Consider the following 26,533-nt stretch of genomic DNA (forward strand, 5'->3'; position numbering starts at 1 on the left):
CGTCAAACCCACAAATCTGGTCGAGAAACTCATGAGCATCCTCGGGGAATGCATGAGTCTCTTTGGGGTATTGATGAAACTCGCCGAGAAACTCGTGGATCTTGTCGGAAAATTCATCCAACTCATTAGAAATTCCATGGACTCACCAAGAACATCATCGAAATCCTATATCTACCCAGAAATCCTAAGTAAATTCCTAAAATAACACACGGTGAAAAGGTGAGATTACTTACTTGGAAGGTGAAGAACAGAGAACCTTGACGGCGGTAAAAATAGTGGTAGACGGGAGAACTTCGAGAAGGTTGTGATCAGGATGAGAACAGAGCAGGGAAGCAAAAAACTTATGAAATATTCTAAATGACCCTCCCCATTTCCTTTTATAACCAATCCCCCCACGCGAGGAAGTGTAAAATACGTCATTTTTTCCCAGACCCCTAGGCTACCCTAGGCCATTATGACATATTTAATAGCCGCCGCGCGCGGCGCATTAAAGTTCTGACTTTTCACCTTTCTAAGGCAAGGCTCTGTATTCCTAGATAGGGCTCAAGATAAATCAAAACGTTTCACGTACCAAAGTCGAGCTCGCAACACGCCATCGCCTCGACTTGACATGGTCGACCAGATGGGAGTCAAGTCACACCTATGACGGGCACATTTTTTGAGAACACGACTACACGCCCAGATGATGGTCGATCACGTCCAAACGTAAGTCTCCCCGCGAGCACCTTCTTAGAGGCCAAATTCGTCGAGAGACCCATTTCCTTGACGTGGTTTACAACGCCTCCAACAATGATCTTCTGCGTACTCGAGCTCTTCTCCTCAACGTGGCTTACAACGTCTCAAACTATGAGCTTGTGCGCACTCAAACTCATCTCCTCGACGTGGTTCGTGATACATCCTTCAACGAGCGCGCGTACGCCTAACCCTTGTGGCACTTAGAACTTTTCTCTCCGCCGAACTGTCGAGGAAGTCCACGAAACAGGCTCAGAATTCTTCGAAACTCCTTGACTCGCAAGCCGACTCTAAGTTATAACTCTTCGACTAGGAGCAACGACTTGGGGGCTCCTATTCTGGACTGGGCTTGTGGGTCGCTCACCGTCGGGCAGGACCCAGTCCCGCCTACCACAATGAAGGCCCAATAAGAGATTAAACTAATTATAGTCGTTGGGGAACATTACAACCACATGCCCTTCTAAGAGCACGTGGTCAACTGCCCACCGAAAGAATCGGTTCTCCTCCTCCGAGATCTACGGGCAGTTAACCTAGGATGAAGGTTACGTGATGACTTTGCCCTACCCACGTAGGAATCTAGCAGTCTCTTGTTTAGGGCCTGCGCAATCTAACCCAAAATAACAGACCTTAGCCTAGTGTTGGGGGCACTATAAATACCTTTTTTTCATAAGAGGGTCAGATGCTTATTTTTACTCTTTCATATTTGTTTTCAACTTTTAACATTACTTTGACTTCTGAGTGTCTTGCAGGTACTCCCTCTCTCATCTTTTTGGAACCAACCACAATCCAGTTCGCAGTTCACGACGATCGTCTGATCCCGATAAGATTATATATATATATATATATATATATATATATATATATAATTAGAATAAGTGACAAATTGTTAAGAGAATATTTTTATAGATGACATATCATGTATGATCAATTTTGAGATGGTTTGATCAACAAAAATTTTAGACTCAATATTTTTAAAAAGTTTATTTGAATAAATATATTATATTTAAATTAGTATTATGAAATTTGATAGACCCACCTATATTTATGCATATTTATTAAAAAAATTAACTAAATAATAAAATAAATAAATGAACTATACCACAGACTTTGAAAAAGATAGATCAAACAAATAATAATAAATCATAATCAAATTTCAAAAATTTATTGTGAGTCAAAATCTAATCTTCTAAAATCTAGTCTCATCTACTCATTAAACTTTATAATACTTTTATTAATTAATTAAAGATTTCATTTGTTAACAATAATTTAGTTTTGTCTATTTAATAATATTTTTTGAATACCAGTAACAGTTTTTTTTTTTTTTTGTTGACAAAATTGGTTAATTAGCTTTTTAATTATTACACAGCAACTTTTTTGACAGAGTTTTGATTTGTAATAATGAGAAAGCATAGAAAAAAAATTCCCAATATCAAAACAATTAAAAGAAAAAAAAACAATGTTTCATTTCATCTTTCAAACAAAAAGTTTCCGTCTGAAAAAAAAACCACAAAAAAACCGGTAGGTAAGGTTGACGAAGAAAGCGTGAAACGAGATTCGGAAGGTAAGCGCGTGACAACGATCATTGATTCATTTCTCTCTCATCTTCATCGTTCTCGTTTTGTTTCTCTTTTTTTATTCCAATTTTGTCCTTTGCTTTTTCTTCATTTCTCAGTTATGCCCTCAGATTCTACGATGGAGCACTTGAAGTTGAAGCTGTAGCTTTTTTTTTTTCTTTTCAATTTCGATTTTCGATTTCCCAAACCTTTTAGGGTTTAATGGAACCTCGAATTGGGAATAAGTTCCGTCTTGGTCGGAAAATTGGGAGTGGATCTTTTGGTGAGATCTATCTAGGTGCGTTTTGGTTACAATCGTTTGTTGATTTTTGAATTTTGTGTACGAATTTGTGAATTTTACGTTTTTCAATTGGTTGTTTTGATGCAGGAACCAATATTCAGACGAATGAAGAGGTTGCGGTTAAGCTTGTGAGTACTTACAAACCCTAATTTGGATGATAAAATGAAGAAAAAAATGTTAACTTTGTTTTGATTTTTCGTGATTGCGAAATTCGTAACAATTTTGATTAAATTAGTGATGTTGAATTGAAGCAATTGATTACAAATTTATTTTTGAGTTGTTTGATTCAGGAAAATGCCAAAACCAAGCATCCTCAATTGTTGTATGAATCGAAGCTGTATAAATTATTGCAAGGAGGAAGTAAGCTCTCATCTTGATGAATTTGTGTGTTTTGGAACTTTGTTTATCATTTGGTTCGTATTACTGACTTGGGTTAAATGTTTTTGGTTGGTTATTTTTAATTTGCAAGCTGGGATACCGAATGCGAAATGGTCTGGTGTTGAAGGAGAGTATAATGTCCTTGTGATGGATTTACTTGGTCCTAGTCTTGAGGATTTGTTCAATTTTTGTAATAGGAAATTGTCCCTCAAAACTGTTCTCATGCTTGCTGATCAAATGGTAGGTTTTCCACTTTTCCTGTATTGTATAAGCTTGTAATTGAAATTTACCTGTTTTCTTATAATGTCTCCATCTGGATCTTTTTCTAGATAAATCGAGTTGAGTTTGTTCATACGAAGTCATTTTTACACCGGGACATCAAGCCAGACAATTTCCTCATGGGTTTAGGGAGGCGTGCAAATCAAGTACTTGTTTAATTCTTGTTTTTTTCCATCTATTTTCTCAAAGTTTATGATCATCTCCAATGCTTATTATGTATTCGTTTCATATTTGTCTCTTTTGTAGGTGTACGTCATTGACTTTGGTCTTGCTAAGAAATTCAGAGACAGTAATAATCAGCACATTCCCTACAGGTGCATATTTAGTTTTCTGATTATATTCAGCACGTTTGCATTGTTCAACTTCAAACCATAAAATGTATAACTGGATGTTATGCTACTCTTGATTATTTATGTGAATAACGGCGTACTACTATTTGGTAGGAGGGGAGAGTTTTCTTGTAATAGAAATAGGAGCTTCAAAATTAACTTCGTTGAAAGATGCGATCCTAATTTAGCTTTGCGCTGGAAATTTTCATGGTTTTGCATTCCCAACATCGATTCTACTTTCTGCACATTGACTTGTTTATATTTGTAATTTTCTATAATCATTGCATGACTAGTTACACCAGTTCTTTAAGTAATCTGTTCTTGATGATTGTTTTGTTAGCCTTTGTTTGAACCAAGATCCATTGCTGCCACTGCCATACATACACACATAATAACTTTTTCTAATGTGTGAAACTAACCAATTCAATCTTTGAATCCTATAATAATATTATTGTGTAGTCATGTATACTTTTTTATATATAATTTGGACATCCATATCATAGGTATGCAATCTAATAATAATTGATGTTTACTCACATTTTAAATGTTAAAATCAAGCAGTCCAATTAAATAACAATTAGTTTTTGTTTTCGGTGAAATTTTGTAGATTTCAATTACTTTATGAGAGCTTTTAACTCAGTGATTAGATCAATAAAACTCATGAAATATAGTTGTGTTTTTCTGTTCTGCTGAATGTATGCCAACAATTACGATTATTTAAAGATCAAGTTAGCACTTAACTTATGTTGCTCCTAGAGTTCAAGGAAATATACTTGTGTTTTCTGTGAATTTGACTTTCTTGTAATCCTTGCAGAGAGAATAAGAATTTGACAGGAACTGCTAGGTATGCCAGTATGAATACTCATCTTGGAATTGGTATGCTCTCATAATCTCACTTGATTAATCAATACCATTTCTTATTGACATTGATTTTGACCTGAAAACTTCAATTTTGTGCTTTAATAGAACAAAGCCGTAGAGATGATTTAGAGTCACTTGGATATGTTCTTATGTATTTCTTAAGAGGAAGGTATTTATTCTCCCACCTTTATTATTTGGCCCTTCGTGTATATCTTTTAATTGCCTAGTATTTCTTACTTGGTGTTTCTGCAGTCTGCCTTGGCAGGGATTGAAAGCTGGTACTAAGAAGCAGAAGTATGAGAGAATCAGTGAGAAGAAAGTTTCTACTTCTATTGAGGTATGATTGAGTAATAAAACAGTAATTTATTTTATAGAATGTATGTATGTCATATGTATTTAAACTCATAGTTGATTGTGGACTGCTTCTTTGCTAGTCTCTCTGCCGCGGCTATCCCTCAGAATTTGCATCATACTTCCATTATTGTCGGTCACTGAGGTTTGATGATAAACCAGATTATGCTTATCTGAAGAGACTTTTGCGTGATCTATTCATCCGTGAAGGTTGCCTTGTTTTTCGTATTTATATTTTATTTTTGAAATGCACTATAGTCATATGAAAACATTGGTTTAGGGTCTAGATGGGATATGCTTTAATGTCAGTTTTTGACTGTTTTTCTCGTCTTGTTGCTCCAGGATTCCAGTTTGATTATGTCTTTGATTGGACCATTTTGAAATATCAGCAATCTCAAATTTCCACTCCTCCTTCCCGTGGTATTGTAAGTGATGGTGTGCTATCTAATTGCGATAGATAGCTGTTTGTTTGTTAGGATTAGGTTATTTAATTTTCAGTGGAAGTGACAATGTGACATTTGCAGGGTCTTGCTGCCGGCCCAAGTTCTGGTCTGCCACTAACTTCTGCAAATGCTGATGGACAGTCAGGTATCCTTGTTCATTTAGCTTCACATCCCTGATCAATGATTTGTGCTTTGATTGAGATGGTTACAGACTGATTGTTAGACTGTAGTTTCATATCATTCAGTAACTTGTTAGTTATTCTGTGATACCCTCCATATATATATATATTGCCATTCGACTCATCCTACAATGCTTTTTGATTTGTTACCACTTACCAGTCCATTTTTTAATTTTTTTAATGTGATGCCTTCTGTGTAGGCGGAAAAGATGGTAGGCATCTTGGGTGGTCTTCAACTGATCCTACCCGTAGGAGAAACTCTGGACCTATTGCCATTGATGGAATCTTATCTAGAGAAAAAGCCCCGGTTACAAATGAATTAACTGGATCTAAAGATGCTATGGTGCGTATTTTTATATCTGGGCTAGTTTTTGCATTATGTTAATTGCAGAAGTCAAAGATGATGGTTGCTTTATGCGTAATTTCTAGAATTCTTAAATTAGCATTATTATTCCTGTCAAACCATTTCCGATTAATGAAATGAATATTGGATTGTTATATAAAAAGAAAGTATATGAATACTGTTTACCCCAATGTAGTCATAAGTAGGATCGGAAGGCCGGTGAAAGATTGTAAGACGAGGACTGTAACCTAACTAGTAAGATTCTACCAAATAGCGAAATTGTAATTATACACACAAGACAAGCAAAAAGATTATAATACATATAATAATACATGAACAAAATAACGTATAAATCAATCACGACTAAGTTAATTAAAAATTCATAACTATCATTATATGTTCATAACAACCAAGTAATAAGTTCATAAAAGTAACTCAAAAGACTGAATTCATAATAAATAACTCGATACATGATCCATAGAAACTAGTCTGTGCCCGTGAAACAGAGTTGCAGGGGAAGCTATCTCAGGGAGGAAGGTAGAACGTCGGACGGGGGAGGAGAAACCGGCATTGCAAGCAGGGGTGAGAATGACTTGGATTAGTTTTTCTGTTCGCAGAGGAAATTCAAACAAATACGGGATTTTTTGGTTTTAAATATATGGTTTTTCCGCATAAAAACCAGTCCAGTTCAGCAAGGCCTGATGTTAAACGGGTGGTCCAACATGGAATCATTGATGATCCTGCATCAAACTCACAATCTTGACCATGAAACAGGGGCCAGCGGTCTTGCTTGAATCACAGCATGATTCCATGGTTGTTGATCGTACATATCTACGATTTGACACTCATCTTGACTATCTTGGTTTACCCTTTAATCAAGTAAAGATTGTAGTTTTGTTTTGTTGCATCTTGTTGCTTTTGGAATGAAGCATTTGTGTTGTTGCATCTTGTTGCTTTTGGAATGAAGCATTTGTGTTGTTGCATCTTGTTTCTTTTGGTCATTACTGGATTTCAAAATATTGGCTGTATCAATTGCGTTTATATATACAGCTGAGGCCTAAGATAAGCAGCTTGTAAATATTTCTCAAAACTTTTTTGGACTCATACTACGAGTTTAATGGTGTGAATATTGTCGTACAATGCATATTATTATCAGCAAAGAAAATATTATAAATCCATGTGTAGTATAGTTTTTCATGTATGATATATCCCGCCGGTAAGTTTATACAAGGTTATCTGTTTATATGGCAATTTGATTTTACATTACTCATTAATGTTTATGTTTCTGCATGGTTTATGCAGTTGCCAAGTTCGAATTTCTTTCGGCCAAGTGGATCTGCAAGGCAAAGTGCCATCTTAAACAGCAGCCGTGATGCAGTTGTTGACAGTGAGACTGAGCCCTCCTCCCGACCTCCCACGCAGGACCCAAGTCAAGGAGCTATCCGGAAAAGCTCTGGTGCTCAGAGAAGTTCACATATCATGTCATCTGAGCACAACCGAGTATCATCTGGAAGAAACACATCATCAAACATAAAGAATTTGGATTCAACTCTTAGAGGCATCGAGAGTCTGCATCTAAACGACGAGAGGGCACAGTATTAGCAGCTGCTACTCTCAGATCACCTTTCTTCCTTGTAAATTCGGAAAGGTTTATACTCATTTTCACAAACTGGGGAGTGGAGTGTTGTCAGTGCATTTTGCTGAGAAAAAACTGCCAACAAATTGGGAGAGTCTTCCTAACAATAAAGATATGTTTTGGTGGTTTCACAACAAAACTAGCCTCGTACTAGGCTTCTGTTCATACAGTGTGTTACACAGACTAATATTTTTGGCAACCTTTACTATCATTTGTTTTCTTTGATATTTTTAGCCTTCGGGGTATAAATATAAAGCATATCATTATGAAATACAAATAGGGGGATTGTTCTGATGAATACCGATACCGAAGTACGAAATATTAGAAATGATCGACTTTTATTTACGACAAAATGAGCTTCCAACATACACATAATTACAACATATACATAATTCACATATAAACTAAAGAATTAGATAGTACACTAATAAAAGACAATTCCTATTTAAGAAATTTGAGAGGCTTGGTTTTGGTTTCTTGCAGCTTCAAGAATTCGAGAGCTTGATCTCTTCTCAAAATTATTAAAATTCTAATTCTATAAGCTTGGTCAACTCTGTTTTTCTATTGTACTTTTTTGTTTATATTTTATCATATGATTAGTAGGTGTTCCTCTTAAATTGTTATATTTATTTTATTTTGTTGGAAATTGACTATCTAATGTGTTTATGATTGCGCAAAAGGTTTATAAAAGCATTTATTTATGGGTCATGTTAACATGTGCTCTTAGGGCACATGTTAAAGTTACTATAATTAGAAAAAATTAAATATAATTAAATGTAATAAAATTATATTTAAAAATTTCGATACATTGAATGCACAAGTTCCAAGAAAAAATTTCTATAAATATCTCATTAACTTAAAGGTTATTGAACTTTGGTTTCGAAATTACTTAACAGCCTCTCCAATACTGAACTTTTATTAACTGAAAAAACAAAATAATAAATTGAAAAAAAATTAAAATAATTTTTTATTAAAAAATGTAACTGTTCAATTCACTGTAATAAACTCAGTTTGATTTGAAAAAAAAACTATTTAATAACATTTGGATATGGTTTGGGATTGAGAACCGGTGTACTGATATAATTTAGTTAGATTTGATTCAGTGGTTTGGGATTCATAACTAATATACCAAAATAATTTAGTTAGATTTTGTTGAACTTTTATTATGATTCAGTTTAACTTAATTTGATTTGATTTGGTTCAGATGAACTTTTATTATGGATCAGTTTAATTTGAATCAGTTTCTAACTGAAATATACCTTAAAAATATCAAATTATTCCACCCTCTCTATTTGATTGGATCAACGAGCATTGAATCTCTCTATTACATGATAATTTTCGTGTATACCCATTTGCATCTGACTGGGATTTTACCGAAATGTGATAGTTTTGGTTGCTTGAAGCGGAGAAAAGTGAATTCAGTGCAAACAATAGAAATTTATACAGTTGATGGAATACACTCTTTGGAACATCACCTTATAACAAAAGAATAAATCCAAAGCAAACAATAAACACAATATTTATTTAAGAATGGGACTAGAGAGCAAATGTATCTCCATATTATTTGAATGAATTAAGATTTCACTGTTACAAATCATATATATAATACTATAATCTAAATATACATTAGCCTTAATAAAAGATAAATCATCTCACGTAAGAAAACCAAAAATATCAAATATAACTAATATGAAAATATATTGATTGTCCAAACTATATTAAATAACTTTAGTTAGGCTAAATTAATACTCCCTCCGTTACTTTTTAAGTGTCGTTTTAGAAGAATTTTTTTGTTCCTATTTAAGTGTCGTTTTATAATTTAATGTTATAATTTGTTATTTATACCCTTATTTTTTCAATAACTCCACCTCAAAATTTTCAATTAGTTATTGGAAAAAGAGAGTGTATGATTGAATTTATTTGGAAAGAGAAAAATAAATAAGGGTATAATAGAAAAAGTAACTCTAATAATCCACTATCTTGGTGGAAGAGTTTTTTGCTAAAACGACACTTAAAAAGGAACGGATGGAGTACTAGTTAAGTTAATAATTACACTATTAACTACATGCTAGCTTAACAAGAGGTTAATTTGGGCATGGAATTGAACATTTTCTTAGTATAGAAAACTTAATTAGATTTATAATCCAAATTAAAATAAGTAAATCACAACAAGAAAAAAAAAACATAAACAAACTTTGTTATTATACAATATAAATAAAGTATAGAAAACACAATTATATATTACCAATGAATCATTCATCACCATAATTTACTGCATGTGTTCTTGATCCACCTAAAACTCTTTTTCAAAGACCCTTTCATTTTCTCTTCAACAGAATATATTTTATAACCAGCTACTCTTTTCTTTCTCTGCAATTCCGGATCACTAAAACTCCAACTTTTTGTTGTTTTCCCTTTTTCTATCTGCTTGTTTTGATCAAAACCAGCATAGTTTGTACTGTAACTTCTTAGATCTTGCATGCTAGTTGGAGCTACTCTTCCTCCATTGTAGCTTTCAATCTGAAAATTTTGATCCTTGCATGATTTGGATCTGAATTCCATGATGAGAGTTCTTGAATTAAGGATGTGTTGAAACTTCTAAGGTGAGAAGTTGTGTAATAAGAGAAGAATATATGGTTGGTGGTTAATGGTTTTTGAATATGTTTACTAACTTTATATTATAATTTATAAATAATAAATTTGGTTGAATAGGAGGCAGTTGAAAAGTGGCGATTTAGTTTTGTTGTTTTTTGTTTAATGGAGTAAGTATGGAGAGAGAGAAGTTTGAATTTTGGTTAAGTGAGATGAGTTGCATGAGGTGTTGGGGTTTGACTGTGGCTTTCACATGTGGAAGTGTCAAAAGTGGCTATTCAATTTTGAGGGATATAGCTGGCTATAATAGAGTAAATGTTGTCTTTTACTAAATAGAAATTAATGCATCACCATCTTAGGTAAACTTACAAAAATACTAGTGGCAAAGGTTCTAAGACATCTTACGAGGTATCCGGACACCTATTCTTTCAAAATATAAAACTTTTAGATCTTATGCTCTTCTCTACCCTGATAAAAAGTCACAATTATTCGCATAATTCGAAGATGTATCTTCGCACATATTTTTTTTTTTATACACTCTTCAACACAAATTAGTGAGTTACATTTTTTGTTGTTGCCACATTTAGTCTAGAAATGCATCTCTGTATCAATATTAAGGTGAGTCTGAAAATGCATTTTCGTATCTTTAATTCAAAATTCAAAGGTATTACAAAAATGTATCTTCATACGCATTTTATTCATAACCTACTGCTTCAGACCCTTCCCTCTTCCTTCTTCATTTCATACAAAGTTACTAAAATCTCATTTGAGGTCTTTTGCTATTAGTCATTTTCAAATCTCATTTGAGCAAGTTTATTCAAGGACATTTTTTAAGTTAACTCATCCATTTTAATATATTTGTTGCAAAGTCACTCACTTCATTCAAGTTTTTCATCCACATCTCTAATTTGGTAAATTTCTCATTTCATTTTTTTTTTAGATTAGGATGATGTTTTATGTAACATAAGTCGTTTAAGATGATTAGATAGGAGTACATTCGAAATAGATAGCTGGTACAGACATACATTCCTGTTTGGTTAGATTTTAGGACATCAATGGAATTTTTGTCATTTCTACAACTCGCAAGTTCATCCAAAGATGCATCTCCGAATTTTCTCTAAACTAGTTTTTGAAAATGTATCTCCGGATTTGGCCTGACTGCATTTTGATGTGATTTTTTGGTTTTATCACATGTACAATGGCTAAAAATAACTGGGACAGAATTAGGCTCAATTGTGTATCTTAATACGGATATGTACGACGTGAGAAGGCCAGGGACAGAGCTACGAGGCCACAAGTCGATGCTACCTCGTTTGATGGTTAACAAGGTCGAGGTTCACAACCATCTGCTTCTACTTCTAGAAGTCACTTGTCTTAGACATCTACTTCACGGGGCCACATGTCCCCTGCTAATGAAACCCCTGCATCTCTTGAAGCCTGTGAGGCCAATCAGGAAGAACCCGCTGCTAATGTGGATGCCTCTGTAGATAGTTATCCATGATGTCCATTTGACACCTCCTTACTTTATATTTATGGAGACCATGCTTCTAGACATGCCTGTGAAGGAGAGGTATATTTATTTACTTTCGCATTACATTTGTTGCAACTAATTTAACCACATCTAATTGTGATATTTTTTTTTACAGGAGCGTTCATGTTTAAAATTTGTAAGCCACAAAAGGAATATTTTGGATTTAAAACAACCCGAAGATGACGTGTTCAAGAATGTTATCTGCCACACTAGGATTGTCGATTTATGTATTGTTATGTACAACACCATAAACCATGGCATACAGACAACATTTATAGAGAGATGGTGTTCAGAGATGTCATTTTTCTATATTCCTATTGGCGAGATGTCCATCACCCTGGATGATGTCTCATGCCTCCTACAAATTTCTATTAGAGGAAAATTGCTAGACCACAGAAGGCTTAATCAAGAGGAAGCCAGTGAGATGATGATTACCTATTTGGAAGCTGACCCAAGTGATGTTGCAAATGAGGTAGCTGACACTATAGGTGTTCGTGCTAGATTTAAATTCGTTGAAGAACTTTCTAAAGAACACTTGTAGATGGTTGTGCCTGACGAAGGTGATGATATGCAGGCTGAGTAGCACCGATAGTGTGTATTGAGGTGTTACCTCTTGTTCCTGGTTTTCACGTCCATGTTTATGGACAAAAGTGTAACCTACGTAGATGTGATCTATCTTAAATACTTCATCGACTTAACGATGATTCACGAGTACAATTGGGGGGCCTACTGTTTGGTTTACCTGTACTCAAAGTTGGGCGGATATTGTCTTTGGAAGACAAAGCAATTGACAGGAAGTTGCACGATGCTTACGCTAATATAATGTTACTAATATTTTAATAACTCTTTTGTTACACTTGTTATTAATATTTTATCGGAACCATTTTCAGAGATGAATCATCTCTCACTTTCCTTGCATTTTTGGGTGGAAACTTGTGCCTAAAAACAGTGTGGATTGGCCACATGTTGTTGCCTTTGCCCCGTACAGAGAGAATCAGGCGATCGAGCCCTTTCAGGTGTATCTTGACCGTCTTGAAGTAGATGACATTAACTTTTGCCCATGCGGAGGTCACCACCAGACGTGCCAGCTAGACGTCATTTTGTTATGCTCTAGATGGTTGGCTCGTGGGCCAAATATGATGTTTGCCTATTTGGTTGAATTAGAAGTTTTTAGGATCTGTAATCCTTAAATTCATATTATGTTGAATGACTCGGCCAAAGGTCTAATGTAGACAAAATTCAAGTATTCAGTTAAACTATTAAAAACTCAATCGAAATTATCCAACCTATATAATCAAGACACATAGGATTCAAGATACACATTTTTTATCTCTACTTTCTCACTTCACTCATCTTGGACTGTATAACTAACTTGGACGTTGGAGTGATAACCTTGTAGGAACATCCCCGTGCTATAGTATTGGAGATCAACATTGGCCTTCAAGAGTTCAATATCGTCAATCAAAATCAATTCTAGTTCCCGCGCAGAATAGTGACGCCGTCTGTGGGAATCGACTTCAAATTCCCACGAGATTCGAAAATTAAATTATGATAGATCAAAAGCCATATTGCAACTGAGTCTTAACTGAAAGAAGAAATTTTCCATACCTCGTGCCAAGGAGCTCGTCTTCCAAATCTTTTTGTTCCAACTATATATTTTGATTAATGTCATTAGAAGGATTCAGGAGAAAACCTTATGATGGAGGCAATTCCCTCATTATTGCCAAATCTCACCCTATCGGAAAAAGAAAACGAGAATCATGCGCTATCGCGATTGAATAAACGAACCTCCACCACGAATTCAAATTCCTTCTCTGTCCTAGCAATAGGTCATACCACGTTAGGAGACTCAATCTGTAGTGAAAGTTTGATCAATCCAAATATAGTTTGAGATGAACAAATAAGCAGATCTCATACACACAATCCGAAATGGAAGGAGAAAGAAAATCCCATGGATCCAACAAATTTGTTATCCGCCTACGGAGAGAGACATATTGGGCAAACCTACTCTTATCATTCGGTCGAATGAACTGACACACACAACAATTCAATCCAACGAGGTGCCTTTTCTAAAGAACAAAGTTGTAAGAATTCTAACACCCCAAATTAGACAATACCTCGTAGTCACAGTAGCGCATACTTTAGGCCAACAAGTATGAAACATGTTGTCAAAATTTCAAGCATCCTATTTCAACACCAAGAGAGGTGGTAATGCGACAAAATTTTCCGCTGACTCCGTACGAAATGCCTTATACGAAAACCTGTAGGACTCGAGCCCCACGAATCATTGTAAAGAGAAGAAGCAGGCTAGGAAATAAATTTCGCAGACTCATATCCCATCAAAGGTAAAAGCGATCGCTAGACAATCATGCGCGGACCTCCAACTGTCGATTGTCCAAGGGATGCATGTCAATCCTCTCCGCAAGATAAGTATTTCTCAAGGTTCCTAGAAATTTAAATAAATAAAGATTTTGCCTAAAGAAATGTTGTACTCACAAATAATAATATAACCCTCGACAATATGGTATAAATTTAATTTGTAAAATAAGATCCTACTGGGCGAAAAGTGCTTAAAGCGCAACTGACGTGCCCCCATTTAGGAACTAGCCATTCTAAGAGCGTAAATGTTGGAGCTCAAGAGATGTCCACCGCAAACTAGGATAAAAACTAGTGGAAGGAATATAAACCTCACCTTTGGTCGAGGATGGTTCCTAGTGACGCTAAAGACTTGTACCAACTCCCCTCGACTAGGACGAGTGATGACAAGCACAATAGTTACATTAGTTCCCTTCGAATGGGACGGATAATGACGAAACTTGGTAGTTACTCTGACTCTCATCAATCAAGATGAGAGACAACAAAGTTTAATGGTTACGCCGATTCTCACCAAAGGGTCAGGTGAAAGACTTCCCCACTGGTAAAATACCCGACAAGCCTTTGGGACAACTGTTATGGGTCGGTCAAAGGTCCAATGCAAACGAGATCCAAGTATTCAGCCCAACCATTCAAAGCCCAATCAAAATTATTCAATGTATATAATCAGGACACGAGAGATTCAAGATACACTTTTCTGATCTTCACTTTCTCACTTCACCCATCTTGAACTCTATAACTGACTTGGGCGTAGGAGTGTTAACTTGCATGTCCACCCACACAATAGTTATAACTTCTATTAATTTAATTATCAAAGTGTTTATAGATACACAATATTAACGACCATCATTAAACATTTGACCAGTAACCAAATCCTCAAAATTTGACCGTAACAAAATTCAAATCTTAAAAATTTGTCTATCAACCGCCTTAACTCAATAAATTAAGATTTTTTTTTCTTTGGTACTCTGGTTCCAGAGAATGAAACACTACCACTCCAGCGTGAGTGCTTCATTTAAATTAAGATATTAAAGAAAAATGAAATTAAAAAAAACACTGATATATAAGTATTAAAGTCCACTTATTATTGAATAGTATCTCAATGGTTGGCCACATGTTTTTGTGTTTGGAATTAAATCTAGAAGGCGGAGATTTTGACTTCTTTTTCCCCTCTTTGATTCTCTATAAAATAAATACTCGTGTACAAATGAAGTGCGTGCCTTTTTATTAAACAAAGAAAATAGTTTACATATAACATACCATAAAATGAAATTATTGTATCAACCGAAAGTTCCTTAAAAATAGTAGTTTACAGGACCAACCTAGGGTAAATGCACCAAAATTATACATTAGGTTAAAAAAACATCATTAATTCATATATTACCTAATTACATGTTAAAATCCAGATTCATAATGGTGGTTGGAGTATGATCCTAATAATCATATAGTTAGAAATCAAAGTTGATATGATACTGTACAAAAGAAATTTAGAGGAGATAAGAATAAATACATGCAAACTTCTCTTAACTAATTTAATTAATCAAACAAATTTGATAAAAATCCCAATACAAATAGTATCAGATCACATGTTTGATCTCTAAAATTTTAAATTAAAGAAAAAAATAATCAAAAGTTAACAAGATAGAACTTGTCCAAAAGAAAAATCCCAGATGACTTAACAGAGAACAAAACTTAACTCATCAGAGCAAATCAGCAACATTGGATGGGAGCTCCTCTATAGTCACATTGTAGAATTTCTGAATATCAGCCAGCATTCTAGCATCATCCAATGTCACAAAGTTTATGGAAACTCCTTTTCTTCCAAATCGTCCACTACGACCGATACGGTGGAGATAGTTTTCAGGCTGAGTTGGGAGATCATAGTTGATCACCAAAGACACTTGCTGCACATCGATACCACGGGCCAGGAGGTCGGTGGTAATGAGAACACGAGAAGAGCCAGACCGAAACTCACGCATGATGATATCCCTAGTGTTCTGGTCCATGTCACCGTGAGTGGCCGAGACGGTATGGTCTCTGCTTCGCATCTTGTCGGTGAGCCAGTCCACTTTGCGCCTTGTGTTCACGAAAATGACACTCTGAGTGATAGCCAGTGTCTCGTAGAGGTCGCATAGTGTCTCTAGCTTCCACTCTTCCTTGTCGACATTGACGTAAAACTGCTTGATACCCTCGAGGGTCAGCTCGTCACGTTTCACCAGAATTCTCACTGGCTTGTTCATGAACTTCCTAGTAATCTCAAGAGCTTCAGGTGGCATTGTTGCAGAGAATACTCCGACTTGAATTTTGCCAGGGAGCAGCTGGAAGATATCATAGATCTGCAACACCAACCAAATAAAAATATGGAATCCATGCGTCATCAAACTGTTACGGCAACACGAGTGTTTACAAACAATGGAATAAGTGAAGTTAAAAGTGGAAAACAAGCATAATGACGAACCTGATCCTTGAAACCACGTGAAAGCATTTCATCAGCTTCATCCAGAACAAACATCTTGATGCAATCAGAGCGAAGAGACTGCCTTCGCAACATGTCGAACACACGCCCTGGAGTACCGACGACAGTGTGAACGCCAGCTTGGAGAATGCGCTGATCCTCCCGAACACTTGTCCCACCAACACAAGCATGAACCTTAACACCAAGGAAATCACCAAGAGCTCGCATAACCTTCTCAATCTGTTGAGCAAGCTCCCTTGTTGGAGCCAAAACCAAAGCTTGGCACTGAACCAATCCATAATCAAGTTGCTGTAAAATTCCAGAACAGAATGTTGCTGTCTTTCCAGTTCCCGACTGAGCCTGTTGAATCACATCAAGACCTTTGCAGAAAGGAACAATTCCCCTTTGCTGGATTGCAGAAGGCCTCTCAAAACCTGTAAACAAAAATGTATCATATATGAAATCAAAAACATTGTTGTTCATCATTACCATTGCAAATATAATTACTAAACAATAGATCTTACGGATTTGTAAACAAAACTTATAAATTCAGTTAGCTTCACTGCACAAAGTATTGGACTTAGGAACTTTATAATTTAGACAAGGCAAGTACATCGAATATATCAAAAGTCCAAACATATTAGATCTAATCCATAGCATACTCAAAAATGTTAACCTTGACTAGTGCTTACTGAGAAACCGACACTGCAACTTAAGAGAAAAAACACTTAACATAAGGGGATCAATTTGCCAGTACATACCGTAAGCATATATGCCTCGGAGAAGATTTTCTTGCAGCCCCATAGCATCAAAGCTATCATAGACTTCATCATACGAGGTGAAGAATTCTTGCCCGTCACTAGCAAGCCTGTGAAGTTAATTTACAGACGTCAAACTACAGAGAGAATAAAAGTACATGGCTAATGAATTCAATAATTTCAAATAGCAAAGAGCATGAAGCACAGGAACACACAGTTCATTCATCTTAGAGTCATATTGTTGACCATCAAATTGCGATCCTTCTGGAGCCAAACCTGCCATCACTACAAAAAACCAAAAAAAATTGTTAAAAAAAAACAAAAAAACCATATATTCAGATATTCCAGCAAAACTAAAACATATAATAAACAAAAGCCCCAAAATCTGTTCAAGACCAACACTAGTGCACATAAGTTTTGTCCTTTTTTACTCTCACCAGAATCGTCTTTCAGGCCGTGCAAGGCGGGCGGGCCCACAATTTTTTAAGGTTAAATAGAGTCTCAACAAATATCATCACAGTTAAATCAGAGTTTAATAGGGTCTCTATCTCTATTTATTTTGCCATGGTTAAACCGCGACTAACCTACACAGCTCCGACTCTCGCACATCTAGAACCTACTTAACGCAGTCCAAAACAATTCAAATCCTAATTGGTAGGCTGAAATTGAGTACACTACATTAAATCACGCTAAGAATCTAAATTGAAAATCAATACATTAGTCATTATTCACCACCCCATAACCCAACAAATCTAAAAACATGATTTTTTTTCCTGAACACTGAATAAACGGCATGAAAAGACATATAACAATGGTGGGTTTCGTTAAAAGATGAAAAATTTGAACGAGAAACAATTAGATCAGCGACAGATTCATCATAATACATTAACGATAATACATTGATGAAAGTATAGAAAAAAAGCGAAACCTGTTAGAGCGTTGAAGAGTGTTTGGAGAGAAAGAGAAAGCGGAGGAATGAAGAGATAGCGAAAGGGAAAACTCCTCGGATCTACACCGTGGAGTTAGAGAGAGAGGAATGAGAATGGAAGAGAGAGTGTTAATATACTCGGGTAAAATAAAACAAACTTTACGCTTTTACACGTTTACCCTTTCTCATATCTTTATACTATCATCATATATTTTATTTTATTTTATTTTTTATTTCATTGAATAATCAAATATTTATACAATTTTTTTAAATATAATAATATTTATTTCTTTTTAAATGTGATTTAATATTATATTTTATCTCGTTCACGATATTAGATTTTATTTTAGATTTATATTTATTTTTAAATTCTTTTGTTTTTGTTTTTCAAAAAGTTAATTCAATCCGTTAGGTTTCTTATGTACCATGCGTGTTGTCAAAAATGTCTCTCGCTTCTGTAGATGTATCTCTCAAAGTAACTTTTTTTTATTTCAAAGTTTATTTGTTCCGTAAGTGCATCTACGAAAGACATTCAACGATGCATCTACTCCTCCCTCATTATTTACTTTTCTTCTTCTTCATACTCTCAAACTCTCTCAACCTCAAAAATCAAAATCCACCAAAGTTGTTTTTTTTCTCTCGAGTTCGACTTAAACGTGTGCATCAACGATCAACACATTTCAACAACAAGACTCAATTTAATCGGTAAGTTTTTGAGATTTCGAGTTATTTTAGAGTATTTTCCGTAATAGAGTTTGAATACACTTTTAGGTGTAGAAATTATTAGTTAGTTTTAGAAACATAGTTTAGAGACAATGTAGGTATTTTTATATGTGTAAAACGGACGATCAAGCTACCAAAATAGGATTTTACAGTGGCTGGAACAGTTACGGACGCGATTGTTGCGTTCTTGAAGTTTCAGAACCTTCCGTAGGTGCATCTACGGAACAAATGAAACATTAGGTTTTTCCGCAGATGCACCTATGGAACAATCCCAATTATTTTTCTTCTTTTTATAACTAAATTGTATCTAACTCGGTATTATTGTAATATGATGCAGACATTATGGCCGACATAGAAGATGTTTAGGTTGTGCTCAGTTTGGTTGACGCTCGTCACAGTCCGAGGAGGGATCGTAACTTCCTCGGTCTCTTCCTGGGCGCCTAGGAGGAGAATTATGCTTACCACCTTTGAAGCTTTCTTTCAACTTTTGGACTTTCCTTTCTTCCTATGCTGCAGACGGATTCAGTCGTTTGGTTTAATTTTTTCTTTAATCAGCTTCTTGCACTATATGTTCCCGAGGTTGAACGTGTTGGAGGCTTTCCTCCAAACGAAGGAACATGTCTTTTATCGCCTTAGAGTTTTGTTGTTGAACGATGTTGTAAATGCTATTAATCAATTCGTTTGCACCTTAAGATATGAGGTTTGCCTCAAGAATTCTGAAACCTCGCGAAATCTCATATTGCTCCATAGGATTTGGAGATGGAATACAATACAACAGTATTTGGATTGTTCCCACACGTGGTAGAGGGAAAATCATGCCTGGTTGCTGAAGAGCGTTGTTTTTAAGATTACCACTCCAATGCTCAAGTCAGTATGTGAATGATGAGAGAGTATTAAAATTGTGTTCGAAACTTGTTACCTGAAATGGCGCCATTTTCATATATACAAGAGTTGAATAATTAATTCGCTAATTAACCAGCATAGGATGCGGATGACTGTTGGATGCGTCAGAGAGATGAATCTCTTGCTTCCAAATTAATAGAGGTTCAGTTCTTAAGAGAAGGTTTCATATGCTTTATGTACTTGAGCTAGATCTATGATGTTACGTCTGGTGGTAACAGGCTCATGAGAAAAAATATGGCCGGATCGAATTAATCCAGAAAAATCTTTCTCTACGATGGTCAATCCAAAACACCCTATTATAATCATTGGTTATAAATTTATAATGATATTGTTGAATACTTCAATTTACCGGATAACATTCATGTTATCATGAGAATAATTTTGGAATACAAAAATTCAAATTGCTCTTAACAAATTACCATGATGTCATCAAAAATAGAAATTAAAAAAAAAAAGGTAGGTGAAATTTTAGTCAAAGACTTGAAAGAGAAAGAGCACACTCCTTCTTCGCTTTGCTGTAAAACATGCAATGGCCAACACAGCACTATCAACCTCTTACTCTAACAAAAAACACGACGTATTCCTCAGTTTCAGAGGCGAGGACACTCGAATCGGTTTCACCAGCCATCTCTACGATGCATTGAATCACAAATCAATCAAAACATACATAGATTACCTCTTAAACAGAGGAGAAGATGTTTGGCCAACACTTTCTGAAGCCATTGAAGATTCACATGTTTCCATCGTTGTTTTCTCAGAAAACTACGCTTCTTCTAAATGGTGTTTGGAAGAGCTTGTTAAAATACTTGAATGCAGAAGGAAAGTTCCTGGTCAAGTTGTTATACCTGTTTTCTATAAAACAGATCCTTCTCATATTAGAAAACAGAGTGGAAGTTTTGAGAAAGCGTTTGCTAAACATGAGAGAGATCTTGGAAATAGTGAAAGTGATGATTCTAAACAAAAAGTGCTTAATTGGAAAGCTGCTCTTACTGAAGCTGCTAATATTTCTGGATGGGACTTCAATAATCACAAGTAAGATTATTTCTCTATCAATTTTTTTATCAACTTGTAATAAAGTCTAAGCTCTTTTTTATGAAAATATATAAAGTCTAAACTTTAGGTCATCTTATCAACTTTCCGGGTATTTACTATTAATTAGGATTTAACAGAAAAATTTAGATTTATTTGAATTTGATTAGGATTTAACACAAATATTTCATTATGTTTGATTTGTTCATTTATTTGTGATAGGGATGAATCTAACCTCATTGAGAATGTTGTGAATGATGTGTTGCAAAAGCTACAACTGAGGTACCCTAATGAACTAGAAGGCATTGTTGGGACTGATAATTTTTGTGGAGTGGTAGAAACATTAATGACAAGTATTCAGATACTTGGAATTTGGGGTATGGGTGGAATGGGGAAGACAACCATTGCTAAAGTGTTGTTTGCCAAATTCTTTGCCCAATATGACCATGTATGCTTTGCGAACGCAAAAGAATATTCACTCAGCAAGCTTCTCTCTGAGCTACTCAAGGAAGAAATTTCACCATCTAATGTTGTAGGAACTACATTCCATATGAGGAGGCTGAGAAGTAAAAAGGTTTTCATTATACTTGATAATGTCGACAGTTTAGATCAGTTTGATTATTTATGCAGGAATTTCGGCGACCAAAGTAAGGATAGTAGACTCCTTATAACGACGAGAGACAGACAATTGCTCAGTGAAAGAGTTCAATCGATATATGAGGTCAAGCAATGGGAAGATAAAGAATCTCTAGAGCTTTTTAGCTTAGAAGCCTTCAAACAAAGCCATCCCCGAAAGGGTTACGAGGATCTTTCGCAAAGGGCAGTTGCTTATGCAGGAGGCATTCCACTTGCACTAAAAGTTTTGGGTTCAAATCTCCGATCCAAAGGTACTGATTTTTGGGAAAGTACTTTCAGAAAACTCGATAAGTTTCCAAAGGAAGAAATTCAAAAAGTTTTAAAAGTGAGCTATGATGGATTGGATCCACTAGAGAAGAAGATATTTCTAGACATTGCATTTTTTTTCAAAGGAGAAAAGAAAGATCATGTCATAAGGATACTAAATGCTTGTGGGTTGGAGGCAAGTAGTGGAATAGAAGTCCTAGAAGACAAGGCTTTGATAACTATTTCAAATGGAAATAGAATACAAATGCATGACTTGCTAAAAAAAATGGGTTCAGACATAATGCGTAAAGGATGTGGTATAAACCCTGCAACTCATACACGATTGAGCGGGAGTGAAGCGCTTGAAGTAATTAAAGAAAACAAGGTAAGAGAGCAAGAAAAAAACTCATTTTTCAAAATATTTTTCAAATAGAGACTGTAACTAATAGGATGCGGTTTACTTTTGTCTTGTCAGGGGACTAGTTCAATTGAAGGCATAACACTGGATTTGTCACAAAATAATGAATTGCCTTTGCGTTCTGACACGTTCACCAAGATGAAAGCCTTAAGAATTCTTAAATTCTATATCCCATTGGGTCAGAGTTGTAGTAATGCATACCTCAACCTTCCCACAGTACTTGAGCCATTTTCTAGTGAACTGAGGTACTTCGAGTGGATTGGATACCCTTTTGAGACACTTCCACAACCTTTTTGCGCCAAGTTGCTTGTTGAGATTCGTATGCCGCACAGTAATGTTAAACGACTATGGCAGGGGATGCAGGTGAAAATATATACGTAATGAGTAATATTTTGTTGTTGAGAATTTTGATTTTTGATGTTTTGTTTTGAATTGTTAACAGGACCTTGATAAACTAGAGGTGATTGACCTTGGTGATTGCAGACATTTTGTTCAGCTTCCGGATTTGTCTAAGGCATCAAAACTTAAATGGGTTAATCTCTCCGGTTGTGTGAGTCTGGTGGATCTTCACCCATCTGTTTTTTTGGCTGAAACACTTACGACTCTGATACTTGACGGGTGTACAAAGCTTAGGAGTGTTAAAGGCCAGAAACATTTAAAATTTTTGGAAAAGATCAGTATCAATGGCTGCACAAGTCTTGAGGAATTTGCCGTATCCTCGGATTTAATTGATACCTTGGATTTAAGTAGTACAGGGATTCAAACACTTGACCTATCAATTGGGCTACCTCACAATCTTAAGCGGCTTAATCTCGAGGGTTCAAGACTTGAGCATCTTCCAAAGGAGTTACCTAGCCTGACATCTATTAAGGAGCTTAGGATTTCTGGCAGTGGACTAAAAGTGAAGAAACAGCAGCTAAATGTTTTGTTTGATGGCTTACGATCCCTACAAATACTACATTTGAAGGATTGTAATAACTTGTTTGAACTCCCTGACAACATCAGTGTCCTGTCACAATTACAGGAATTAAATCTAGATGGAAGCAACGTGAAAAGGTTGCCTGAAAGCATCAGGAATCTTCAAGAGCTAGAAATTCTGTCATTGGAGGGTTGCAGGGAGATTCAGTACCTTCCAGAGCTTCCCTCTCTCATCAAATTGTTAAATGCCAGTAACTGCACGTCCCTGGTTTCGGTTTCAGATTTAAAAGCTATTGCGTCAAAGATGATGGGAAATGCCAAATACATTTCATTCAGGAACAACTTGAATTTGGATGAACATTCACTCAAACATATAATGGAAAGTCTCAATTTAACAATGATGAGTGCTGCATTTCAAAATGTGTCTGTTAGAAGACTTCGCGTGGCTGTTCACAGCTACAACTATACCAGTGTTGATGCTTGTCTACCAGGAACAAGGGTCCCAAGGCAGTTCAAATATCAAACTACTACCGAGTCCTCCATTACCATTGAACTTCCTAGCCATTCAAACTTACTGGGATTTCTTTACTTAGTAGTTCTTTCTCCGGTAGATGGAATGAAGAAGGGTGGAGCTATAATAAAATGTCAATGCAACTTGGGAGAAGAAGGTATAAAGGTTACAAGGTTTAATACTAATGTCACAGACCTGAACTCAGATCATGTTTATGTATGGTACGATCCATTCCATTGTGACAGCATTCTCAAATTTTATGAACCAAAGCTTTGTTTTGAGTTTTGTGTTACTAATGATATGGAGGAAGTTGATGGTTCAATCTGTATCAAAGAGTGTGGTGTACGACCCGTATGTGTTGATGAACTGCAGAGTGTTTTACAGCAATTAGATTTGGATTCGGAAAAGAAAAGTGAGTTGAAGAAGGCATTGGAATTAGAGTCAGGACGTAGGATAACCTTGAAGCCAATTGAAAAGCGTTCCACAATCATTATACAAGGTTTGCAACTTCTTACTCCCTTTCCCTAGTCTCATTATACAGTTTGTTAGGGTTGTTGTAACTGTTTCTAACTGTGTTAGACAGTTACAGAGCTGTATTACAATGTATTAAGCCTACAGTAAGTTCTCATGAGCTTGCTGTTAGTTAAACATAACATACACATATAATAGTCCCCCTCGAGTTGAAGTGGATGTGAGTTAAGTAGAGTCAGACACAAAATGGTCCCTAGAAGAGTATCCCTGTGGTTTAGATTGGAAACAGGCTTACGCAGTCAAGCAATTTATTCTGTCGGATGAAATTTGAACTCATTTCATCCTTACTAAATCGGCTTTAAAATTAACTCGGAATATTTGATTCGTCCAATTTTGATTCCATGACCCAGATCCATAACTGCATGACTGCGTTACCGTGGATAATCCAATTATGCTCTGACTAGAGCTTGGCGTTGGATAGAGAGAGAGTGGAGAGAAGGTTGATTTTAAGAACCATTTGGCGTACCTTCTTTCAAATAATCAAACCACCATTTTTTTTTTGCTCAAAATCTCAAATATGTCTGAACTCTATTATTTTTTCCGTGTTTTTCAATTTCATTGTCTTTAATAACAGAATTAGACTCAGAGATGGTTGAACCAGAGACAAATTCTAATTTGGAAGAGAGCAGTGCTGGAAAAGGTCGACATCGTGATACCTCAAAGCCTTCAAAAGGTTGCAGTCACTTCTTTTCTATTGACAAACTTCGGGTTTCATCTTGTCTGAAAGTTTCAAAAATACAAACCAAGTCCAGTGCTGCAAGTGGTAGCAAGGAGAATGCCAAAAACTCTACAGAAGTCGTGAGCACTTATTTTTTCTTGACAAAATTGTCTTCCATCTTAATTGACAAAACCAATGTTTTGATTTTCAAAAATATCATTTTTGTTACTATAGTGATTTGTCTGTGCAGGTCAAAAGCAAAGGAAATGAAGGAAGACCATATGAATCTGAAGCTAATTTTCATCTACCGGTAACGTCATCTGTTGAATACAATGCTTCTGATAACATACCAGTTGAAAACAACTATGATCGGCAAGATAATTTTGATGAGACCGAGAATTCAGAAGAAAAATCAAATATAGCAGGAGGACAAATCACTGTTCCTGACACCAATGATCTGATAAGTGAACCTGATCAAGAAGATGGATCAGATAAGGATCCTTTTTCTGAACTTGAGAGCATCCTGTTGGGAAGTCCAAAGTCCTCACCAAAAGCAACCTGTTCCACAAATGATGATGCTGTAAGAGAAGCTTTGCATAACCTTGAATGCCTATTGGAAAATTCACTTGAGTCCATTATCGGTGATGTTGAGCTACAATGGCAACTACATATGTCTTTGGAATACATAAAACAAGCATCTCATGTAAATGTTTCTCCTAATGTTGTGAAGCTTGTCCAGAAAATGACATCCTCTATTGAGAGCCTTTTCAAAGACTTTGTCAGGACTAAAAAAGTGGTTGAGGATCACATTGATGCTTTGAAACAAAAAGAAAAGCTCATGCAGCGAGTGAGAGATACTAAGAAACAAAAGGAATCGAAACAGATAGAAAAGAGTCAGTTGGAAAATGAAGCCAAGCGTCTCAAGGAAGAGGGTGAAAAGGTGGATGAAAAAATTAGAATTCTTGTTGAGCAAAAGAAAAGTATTGAGTTGGAGATAACCAAGTTGAAGGAGAGCATGGAAAGATGTGAAGGTGAAAAGAAGAAAGTGAATAATGAGGCTAAGAATATGATAACTGAAAGCAAAGTGCTTATGTTGAGTATTAAAAATTCTAAATCTTCATATGCTGTGGCCTTGTCAAAGCAACAGAAGTTGAAAGAGAAATGGGAAGGTTTCAGAATAGATTTTGCAGACAACTTTGGAAGTAGCAGTACTTGAGAAGTATTGATATGTTGGGTTCATGGGTGTGGTGAGTCTCAAATTAGCAATGCACGACTGAAATATTAGACATATAAAAGAGTTGATTCATATATCTAATGTCTTAAAATTTTAGATGGAGATGTAGTGTCATTTTTTGTGATCTTAGACTTAGAGTATGACCAATTGTTATGAATCGAAAATTAACTCGAAAAGTATTATGTATCCAATGATTAACGAGGATGCATGATATGCCTTTATATAGGCTAATTATTTATCTTTTAGAACTTGAAATTAGAATCAATCCTAGCAAACTTTGATATATAACCTCTAACTGATAACAAACTTTGATATATATTGTCTAACAACTCTAACTAATTATAACTAATAACTAACTTTTAAATTTACTACTAATATCTCTAATACTCCCCATCAAGGTGGAGCTTGATGATTATGAACACTCAAATCGAACATGAATAAAAAAACGTTACAATTTTGTTGTCTGGTTGGCAAGTAAGTCGTGCTTATGCACCTGGATGTATTTGTTCTCTAATAAAATGATCCTCAACTTCAATATGCATGGTCTTTTTTTATGAAAAACTAGGTTTGCATCTATCTAAATGAAAAGTTGCTTGATTGTCACAATGGATATCACTTTGGCAAAACAAGAGGAGAAAAAGATGGTTGGGGATTTTGTTCTGCATGTTCATTGATGATTTCTGGGAAAGTCATGGAAGGAGAAG

At 35.6% G+C, this 26,533-nt stretch overlaps 3 protein-coding genes across 3 annotated transcripts; 2 read left to right on the forward strand and 1 right to left on the reverse strand.

Moving 5' to 3' along the window:
- Nucleotides 1–2,137: 2,137 nt before the first annotated feature.
- LOC131623358 (casein kinase 1-like protein 2) lies at nt 2,138–7,683 on the forward strand. Its single transcript, XM_058894372.1, has 15 exons — nt 2,138–2,293; nt 2,405–2,583; nt 2,674–2,714; nt 2,877–2,946; nt 3,056–3,204; nt 3,294–3,389; nt 3,490–3,557; nt 4,387–4,448; nt 4,539–4,602; nt 4,686–4,770; nt 4,868–4,994; nt 5,127–5,209; nt 5,309–5,372; nt 5,607–5,749; nt 7,052–7,683. Exons 2-15 carry the CDS (start codon nt 2,508–2,510, stop codon nt 7,349–7,351), a joined length of 1,428 nt encoding a protein of 475 aa, XP_058750355.1. The 5' UTR covers nt 2,138–2,293; nt 2,405–2,507; the 3' UTR covers nt 7,352–7,683.
- A 7,701-nt stretch (nt 7,684–15,384) lies between these two features.
- LOC131623359 (eukaryotic initiation factor 4A-8) lies at nt 15,385–18,174 on the reverse strand. The gene is made up of 5 exons (XM_058894373.1): nt 18,023–18,174; nt 17,310–17,379; nt 17,098–17,204; nt 16,340–16,770; nt 15,385–16,217 (listed from the first exon to the last, which is right to left on the reverse strand). The coding sequence occupies exons 2-5, from the start codon at nt 17,375–17,377 to the stop codon at nt 15,582–15,584; spliced, it is 1,242 nt and encodes a 413-aa protein (XP_058750356.1). The 5' UTR covers nt 17,378–17,379; nt 18,023–18,174; the 3' UTR covers nt 15,385–15,581.
- A 1,913-nt stretch (nt 18,175–20,087) lies between these two features.
- LOC131623360 (TMV resistance protein N-like) lies at nt 20,088–26,112 on the forward strand. Its single transcript, XM_058894374.1, has 6 exons — nt 20,088–20,680; nt 20,900–21,944; nt 22,035–22,340; nt 22,420–23,905; nt 24,512–24,735; nt 24,846–26,112. Exons 1-6 carry the CDS (start codon nt 20,178–20,180, stop codon nt 25,809–25,811), a joined length of 4,530 nt encoding a protein of 1,509 aa, XP_058750357.1. The 5' UTR covers nt 20,088–20,177; the 3' UTR covers nt 25,812–26,112.
- Nucleotides 26,113–26,533: the final 421 nt, after the last annotated feature.

This window comes from Vicia villosa, unplaced genomic scaffold (assembly GCF_029867415.1).
Source record: "Vicia villosa cultivar HV-30 ecotype Madison, WI unplaced genomic scaffold, Vvil1.0 ctg.000060F_1_1, whole genome shotgun sequence".
NCBI lineage: Eukaryota > Viridiplantae > Streptophyta > Magnoliopsida > Fabales > Fabaceae > Vicia > Vicia villosa.